The sequence below is a fragment of the Nicotiana tabacum genome, chromosome 6 (genome assembly GCF_000715075.1).
Source record: "Nicotiana tabacum cultivar K326 chromosome 6, ASM71507v2, whole genome shotgun sequence".
NCBI lineage: Eukaryota > Viridiplantae > Streptophyta > Magnoliopsida > Solanales > Solanaceae > Nicotiana > Nicotiana tabacum.
This window is the reverse complement of record NC_134085.1, coordinates 215,962,630-215,971,539: the sequence shown is the minus strand read 5'-3', so window position 1 is coordinate 215,971,539 and position 8,910 is coordinate 215,962,630. Positions and strand designations below refer to the sequence as shown.

Genomic DNA, 8,910 nt, shown 5'->3' with positions numbered 1-8,910 from the left:
GCCTCGGTGTGCTCTTTTTTCCGCTTACCCGACCTGCCCAATTAGGAGGATCAATAGTGTTCTCACTTACCTTCACTTACCCTCCAGTATGCTCGAACCCTTTAACTTACTGGTTGATGGTGGAGGTGCTCTATCACCAGAGCAAGCCTCAATTGTCCTCCGTGTGCCTTAAAATATCTCATTTCTATATTCAGAAAGATAACTATAAGCAGGTTATTTTAAGATCGACAATTGGTTAACTTACTTGTCAAAGAGCAAGGACGGAAAAAATTTCAGAAAGAGTGGAGTATTCAAAAGTCAAATGTCAACTTACGTAGCTGTATCCCAATTCGCTGAGTGTGCCCCGCTTTCGTCCTCATCGACATATATATCTGTCATATCTATTTCTAGAGATCATTAACTTAAATAAGATGTAGAGTTGACTTGAAAAATATGCTTCTATAAATCATCACATTAATCTTCATCATTTCAAACTTGTATCACATCTTAATCTTGTATTATGGCTTTGACTAGCTACTATTTGATGCTCATTTGTTCACTTCTCCTCTCCATTTCTTCTTCCATAGGCCAAACTTCTTTTCAGCCTAAAGCTCTACTCCTTCCTGTGACCAAAGACTCTACTACTCTCCAATACATTACCCAAATTGGTCAAAGAACTCCTCTTGTGCCCATCAAGTTGACAATTCATCTTGGTGGACAAACTTTATGGGTAGACTGTGAAGATGGTTACGTGAGTTCCACTTATCGACCAGCTCGTTGTGGCTCAGCTCAATGTACCCTCGCCAAAGTTAACACTTGTGGAGACTGCAACACCACTCCCAGAATTGGTTGCAGCAATAATGCATGTTATAATACCCCTGAAAATCCATTCATCAAGACTTTATATGATGGTGGTGAAATTACTGAAGACGTTTTATCGATACAATACACTGATAGATCAAATCCAGGTAAGTTTGTTAAGATTCCAAGCTTCATTTTCACCTGTGTTCCTACATTCTTGACTGATGGTCTAGCTAGTGGAGTGAAAGGGACTGTCGGATTGGGAAGAAATCGTATTGCGCTTCCTTCCCAATTAGCTGAAATCTTCAGCTTTCCAAGAAAATTTGCTATTTGTTTGAGTTCATCCACCAAATCATCTGGTGTCATAATTTTTGGTGATGGGCCTTATATGATGCTTCCAAATATTGATATCTCTAAAAATCTCATCTTTACGCCATTGATCACCAACCCTTTTGGTACTGGATCAGTTCCATTCCTAAATGAATCTTCCTCAGAGTACTTCATTGGAGTGAAATCTATTAGAGTGAATGGAAAACCAGTGCCAATTAACAAAAAATTGCTCTCAATTGACAAGAGAGGAAATGGTGGAACCAAAATCAGCACAGGGAGTCCTTACACAATCTTGGAATCTTCCATCTATGATGCTGTGACTAAAGCTTTCGTTCAAGAACTATCTAATGTGACCAGAGTGGCTGCTGTGGCACCTTTCGAGACTTGTTTCAGCTCAAAAAATATCGGTAGCACAAGGGCTGTTCCTGCCATTGATCTTGTGTTGCAGAGTAAACAAGTCTATTGGAGGATTTTTGGTTCAAATTCAATGGTGGAAGTTAGCCCAGATGTGATATGTTTAGGATTTGTGAATGGTGGGATTAAACCTACGACTTCAATAGTAATAGGAGGATATCAACTTGAGGACAATCTTCTACAGTTTGACCTTCCAAGATCAACACTTGGTTTCAGCTCATCCCTTTTGTTTCGCCAAATTACATGTGCCAATTTCAATTTCACATCAAAGGCTTAAAAAGCTTTTTTTAGCAGTATCTGTTGTCGTATCCAAAATTATTGTATTAAAGATAAAAGAAAATAATACAGACAAAAACTTATATGTTCAATTCATTGAACTAGTGTGTATGAAATTATGCTAACAGTCATTGCAGCTTATGGTTGAATCTTAACTTCTGAACTGCATATTAACCTTCACTTAATCCCTTTCAACCTAGTGAATACTAGATCTGACAAAGCTTCTAGAATACTCACTAAATCAATAAATTGCCCATGTATGATAAAAATCTTAAATTTTTCGAACGCTCCATTACATGGGCTCCCCTTGATTAAATGAAATGCTGCACCATCACTAAATGGTGAATACACAACAAAATATGATAAACTGCAAAACTGCCAAATGTGCATTTATCAAAGTTCAAAAGTGATCACTTGCTATAAAGCAACAATGATGAGACATATTTACAACTGGTTTACTAACCAATCCTACTGAGCATTCATCAGCCTTAAAATATAACAAAAATAATCTAACATTCTTGATTTGGCTAGCTTCATTATATGGAAATATTCATCTTTGACATTTCTTCCAACAAGTATTTGGATTCTGCAGCATAATCAACTGGAGCAACAGCCCTGACTGTTATCCTTTGCCTTTTCTCACTGTTATACTCTTGTGGTGCAACACTGACCCGGAAAAGGTGAGGAACCCATGTAGCTTCCTTCAATTTCATTTGATAAGCAGTTTCTCCCTCCTGAGAAATAGGATAATTCAGTCAAGTTAGCCACAAACTGTTGCTTTCATCGCAATCAGACAAAATCAAGCACAACAAAGGCTTTGGAAAGAAGTACGGACTGTTTTTTACCTCAGATTTAAGCTTGTCAAGTTCATCAGCAGAGCATCCAAGTATTTTCTCTGCTTGCTCATTGAATGCAGAGAGCCAAGCTTCACCACTAGCATCAGAAACTTTCAATGCCATTATATATCTGTGATAAACACATGAAGGTAAGAACTTCAGTAGGCATTACAGGTAATGGGAGGTTTAAGATGAATAAATATTCAATGTCCAAACCTCAAACTACACTCTGCATCATTCTTTTGGCATCCTTCACACCAATAACCAGACCCAAAAGCATCAGTAACTTTCTTGTTACACATCTTACATGCCCGATACCACATGGTCTGATCAGGCTTAATGAAACTTATATATGCCTTTATGCTGAAGAACACAGGCTGCCAACAAAAAAGACATCCAGTTCAGTACAGTGTGTCATATAGACTAGTATAGCAAGTTCTATTTTCCTTGTATATTAAGCTTCAGACTTTTAACACCATAGCATCAAATTCTCTCTAAAAATCAAGTTCTTTATCTTCTAAGAGGGTTTACAATTTTTACCTTCTCCTCACCAAGGGATGGGTTACTAGTTATGTGGAGCAAAGAGACTCTATCAGAGTACATAGATCGTGCTCCATTCTTGGTTGAGGGACTCATACCAGAACCAATAGATGCCAATGAAGTTTCTTTACCTTCAGAGTCATACCTGAACAGAGATGAACATGTGCATTTAGTCAACTGACACTTAAAATAAAATATCAATAGCCCAGTAAATGAATTCATACCAAGATCTCAATTTTTTGGCTTCAGGTAAATCTGGATTCACAACAATATTACTTTTGCTTAACGCAGATAAAGACACTCCTGAAACACAATATGAATAACTATGAGATTGAGACATGAAGAGATCAAGTATATCATGATAAATTTTGTATTGAAAAGTCGCAATTACCCTGAAAGTCTCCAACTTTAAGGGATTTGATTGCAACTACTGGGGATTTATCAGACATGTCTAGTAGTTCTTGTCCAACGTTGGTAGCTAGATCATTCCAAAGAGACACCACAACAGTCTTCTTCCTGATAAAGCAAGCAAGAACTGTTAGATTCAACATACTAGAGAAAGAGAAAAACTCCAAGAGAAGCGTACAGCATTTAAACATACGTCGCATCTGCAATAGTTATGTCACGCTTTGGAACTGTCTCATTGTTACTCTTCCTCCTTATGCTCATTGTAGGAGATACACTCTGAACCACTCCAATTACATCTACAATTCATTGATTTTAAACATTACTACATGGGAATAGGGTAAAAATACATGAAGCAGAAAAAATTAAATATTTGGGATTGCAATTTCTTACCAACAAGCTCTCTGCCATTGACATATGGTCCCAATTCATCAATAGGGACAAAGTTAAATTTTGTGTCTGGGATAAAAGCTTCTTCATTGCTAGCCTCCTCAACTTGAGAATTTTCATTCAAAGTCATCTCATAATCATTTTGTACAGTCTTGAACTGCTTGTTAGCAACCCTAAGTGTTCCCTTTGATATATAATAGACTTTCCCCAATTCAAATTTGTCAAAAAACTTTCTTGCAGCTTCATTAAACATTGTAGCTTGTATTTGTGTACCCTGAATTAAAAAGGTAAAATTTTGTTAGTCATACAATGGATTTAATAAACTTCATTAAAGAGAACGTGTGCCAAATTATTAGATAGTAACTGAGATTCTGCTTACATCCTCATCTGTTAATTCAACATTGAACACGCAACCTTCTCCTCTAGCATTTTTGTAAGTCCGCATATTTCCCTTGCTAGTTACTCGAACTTTAATGGTCCAGTTTCCTTGGTAAGGATTCAAGGAAACAAGCGGCTGAATTCTTCTTGTCATCGCCATTCGTGCAGCTGGTGCCATGCTGAAAGATTAACCCACACATACAACGTTATCAAATTATCAATATCATTGTATACAATTTGGGTATAAAAAAGGATAAAATACTCACTTTCCATGTTGTTCATGTACAATTTGAGCAGCAGATTTAGTTTGAAATTCCTGTTTGGGTTTCAAAACAATCCCAGTTTCTTCCATTTTTACATCGTTCTTGAAATTCTCCTGTACATTTTCTTGGGTCTTCACTTCAGCCTTATATTCTGCTTCAAGTGCAGGCGATACTGCCTCGCATTTTGTTACAATCAAGTACCTAAACAAAATTAGGTAACTCATTAGGTCAAATACAAAACATCCCAAAAAAAAAAACACTAATTAACAATCATAAAATACTCACTTCTCATTCTTGGTTGGAATGTCATTGAGAGTGTAATCAAGAATCCGAATAAGACCCAGATTCTGTATGGATCCAGATATAACTTCAGATGACAGACTGGATTGCAAAATACCCTTGATTTTCATTTTTCCATCACTGGCTGAAAACCTGCAGGTTAAATGTTTATTCAGTTTTGTAATTAGGTGTCATTTTCTGAATTAAGTCAATACAACAAAAAAAAATAAACACATAAACCTCATAGTTAGAAATGAAAAAACATAAGTAAACATAAGGAACAATCTACATCAGAAAAAGAAACAAAACTTAAATCTGAATAATAACAAATGACATTCAATCAAAATTACCCTTGACAACCAGATCTAGGTAACAATGGAAAATACCATTATCGTTATTTTAAATAAACAAATAAATCTGAATGAAATGTGGGTTTCTGAAAAATCAAGCAAGGACAAAAATGAAAACAAATACTATAAGAAATAAAAAATAAAAATAAAAAAAGAACTCACATGTATCTGTTGCCGGTGGGCTTGAGATCCACAACCTGAACGATAATTTCAGGAAGATCTGAAGAAGAATCAGGTGATGGGTTAGCTAAAATAGTCGAAACGGCATCTGGGCTCACCATTTTAGCCATTTGTTTCACTCCCTTTTAAACAAACAGTGAAAGGCGAAGAAAATGAAGGGATAAAAGAAAGACTGTAGAAGAGAGAATTGTTGAGAAATGAAGAAGAAGATGAAGGAGGGAGGGGGTTTTGTAACTGAGGGTTTCTGGCGGGGGGATTGATTTTGGATTTTGGTGAAATTAGTTTTTTGAGTTTGCTGGCGGGAAATGTTTAACTTTAATTTCCGAGGGAAAAGCGGAGTCATAAGTTAAATTTGGCGCCATATATTTGAGGTTCTATTTTCTTTTTCTTTTTCTTTTTCTTTTTCTTTTTCTTTTTCTTTTTGAAAGGAAATGAAAGTGGAAGTGTGGGAAATTCTAGAGATAAACCTTTGTTTGGATTGGAAAGAAACTGAGGAACGAAATATAAATTTCAAGTTATTTATTTTTATGATGTTTTTTTAAGGCTTATTTTTATGGTGCTGTCCCTAAAGAAAATTGCTTTATTTTTTTTAATTATAACTTGAATATTTCATCTTCCATTTCTAAAATATGCGTTCAAATATTTCATCTCCCATTTATTCCACGTATTTTTTGAAACAAACATTTCAATGTAGAATTAGTCTAACCGCTAAACTAAAAATTGTACACTTGTCCTTTGCTTCTAGTTAAATCGTAGGATTAGTCTCTACACAGGGGCGGATTTAGGGGGCGCAAGGGGTTCACCCGAATTCCCTTCGCCGAAAAATTACACTGTATATATAAGGCAAAATCTATTTTTTACCTTTATATATTAAGTTTTGAACTCCCTTAACACAATCCAAAAGTGTAGTTTAGTGGTCAAGGGGGTTCAAAATCTACATAAGGTCATGAGTTCAATTCTCATTAGCTACAAAAAAAAAAATTTGAATCACCTTCGTGGAGATCCTGCCTCCGCCACATTCTCTACATGTACATTAGTCTATAAAATTAATTATGTCAATTTGATATATAGGCGAAGTTAATTCCCTATACAATGGGTTTCTATTATCTTACATGTTGAGATGGATTACTAACATTGACTAAAATAATTTGACCAATAAATCGGAAATGCATGTTAAACATTAAAATCATTAAAATCAGCTTCTAAACATTAACCAATAGGCACAATAAACATTAAAGTAATTAAAATATTACCAGGAGACTAATAGCCCGTTTGGCCAAGCTTCTAAAATCAGCTTATTTTGAGAAGTGTTTTTCTCAAAAGTACTTTTAAAAAAAGTGTTTTGGTGAGAAATAGTTTGTGTTTGGCTAATTAATTAGAAAAGCACTTTTGACCAGTAATTAGTGTTTGGCCAAACTTTTGAAAATTGCTTCTAAGTGTATTTTTCTCAAAAGTATTTCTCATAAAAGTGCTTTTGGAGAGAAGCTACTTTTTTCTGCTTCTCCAAAACTACTTCTACTTCTCAAAAGCACTTTTTTCCTTCCAAAAGCTTGGCCAAACACCTCAATTTTTGGCTACAAGTGCTTTTTTGGCCAAAGGCACTTTTTGGCCAAAAATTGAAGTGTTTGGCCAAGCTTTTGGAAGGAAAAAAAGTACTTTTGATCAGCAGAAAAAAATAGCTTCTCTCCAAAAGCATTTTTCTGATAAGCACTTTTGAGAAAAATACACTTAGAAACAGTTTTTAAAAGCTTCGTCAAACACTAATTACTGCTCAAAAGTATTTTTCTAATTAATTAGTCAAACACAACTACTTCTCACCAAGAACACTTTTTTTAAAAGTCTCAAAATAAGCTGATTTTAAAAGCTTAGCCAAACGGGCTATAAATATGATTTTTTGGGATCAAGCAACCTAAATACGACAGCATAGATAATGGAGTAGTCATACACGCATGACATCATAAGCAAATATAGTAGATATGTATAAACACTATCAAATACTCCCTCCGTTTCAATTTATGTGAACTCATTTGACTGGGCACGAAATTTAAGAAAAAAGAGAAGAATTTTAATCTTGTGGTGCAAAATGAGGCACATATATTTTGTGTGGTTATAAATCATTGTGTAAAGGTAAATTGTTTCCAAATAAGAAAAGGGGTCATTCTTTTTTGCACGGACTAAAAAGGAAATAGGTTCACATAAATTGAAACGGAGGGAGTATACGTTTGTACTATTTGAATTTGAACAACTTTTTCCATTTATATACTTTGGGTGCCTCCACTCAAACTTTTGTCATCCAAACAATGCGTGCCTTTGAATGGAATGCCACCACTCACCGGCTGACCAAATCAGTATTTCTAATTTGACTCTTATCAATACCTCTAGACTCACACACCACCCGTCTAAAAAAAACCTTAATGCGTCTGTAAGATGTAGCGTGGGATCAACACCTAAGGAAGTAACTTTTTTACATATATTGTTAATATATGTCTTTATTTCATGTTTTATTATATACAAAATAATTTAATTTTTTTTGTATAACATATGCGGATATTTCCAATGCAAAAAGTTAATTGGCCAATTAAACGCTACTTTTGTTGCATGACCAACCTGTATGAGTCAAAATCTTACTGAGGAAGTTGAGTGTGGAAAGATCGTAAGGTGAAAAGACTATGTCCTGAGTTGGGCAAATAGGACTAGGTCGACCAGAGCCCAATAACGAGCAATCGCAAAGCGAGCCGTAGAGGTCGAGGTCGAATAGCGAATGATAGGAATAACGGCTAGTGTTGTCTTGGAACTAGTGACGGAAATATTCTCCTGGATAATCCCTTTGTTGTACTTTTTAGGATTTTTAGAGAATATCCTATATAAATAGAAAGAGAAAGAGAGAAGAAAGAGGACACGTGAGATCGAATCTAAGAAAAATTATTGTAAGAAGTTGACCATTGAGAGAAAATACAAAGTTTACCTTTCCATAGTGATTGATTTCATCGATTATTCTTCTTTTACACTCACATGATCCAAGAAAGCATTACTCATATTCTTGGTGACTGTCACATTTCATTGTCAAAATGAAGAATCTTCCACATCATTTGATATTTTGGTGACTTGTCCTTCATATTTACATTTATTGTCATTTCTCATATTTATTGCTCATTATTCATTCTTCATTTACTCCCTAAGGTGTGCATTTAATGACTGAATATACAGGTATAACCATTTGATAAACGGTCTCACCCAAATTCTAATCTCGGATCTAGAACTTATTATATTTAACTAGAATTTACCTATCACATTCACTTAATTAGTTTAACAAAAAGGTTTAAGACTTTTTGGTCAAATAATTTGGCGCCGTCTATAGAGATTTTCTAGTTAAAAGTTTTAGTTTTTTCTAGATCTAAAAAAAAACACGCAAAACTCTGCACAATCATATATCTCGTTGTTTGTACAGATCTGACTTGGCAGGCAATTGAGAAGAAAAAATAAAGGCAA

General features: G+C 35.0%; 2 protein-coding genes across 2 annotated transcripts; one reads left to right on the top strand and one right to left on the bottom strand.

Annotated features, from left to right (window-relative positions):
- The first annotated feature begins 413 nt into the window (after positions 1-413).
- LOC107790307 (putative aspartic proteinase GIP2) lies at positions 414-1,941 on the top strand. Its single transcript, XM_016612224.2, has one exon. It carries the CDS (start codon positions 500-502, stop codon positions 1,799-1,801), a length of 1,302 nt encoding a protein of 433 aa, XP_016467710.1. The 5' UTR covers positions 414-499; the 3' UTR covers positions 1,802-1,941.
- Positions 1,942-2,163: 222 nt separating this feature from the next.
- Positions 2,164-5,645, bottom strand: LOC107790306 (replication protein A 70 kDa DNA-binding subunit B-like). The gene is made up of 12 exons (XM_016612223.2): positions 5,404-5,645; positions 4,898-5,044; positions 4,616-4,813; positions 4,351-4,528; positions 3,975-4,245; positions 3,778-3,880; positions 3,568-3,692; positions 3,401-3,479; positions 3,177-3,321; positions 2,853-3,013; positions 2,646-2,766; positions 2,164-2,534 (listed from the first exon to the last, which is right to left on the bottom strand). The coding sequence occupies exons 1-12, from the start codon at positions 5,529-5,531 to the stop codon at positions 2,337-2,339; spliced, it is 1,854 nt and encodes a 617-aa protein (XP_016467709.1). The 5' UTR covers positions 5,532-5,645; the 3' UTR covers positions 2,164-2,336.
- Between the last annotated feature and the right edge of the window lie 3,265 nt (positions 5,646-8,910).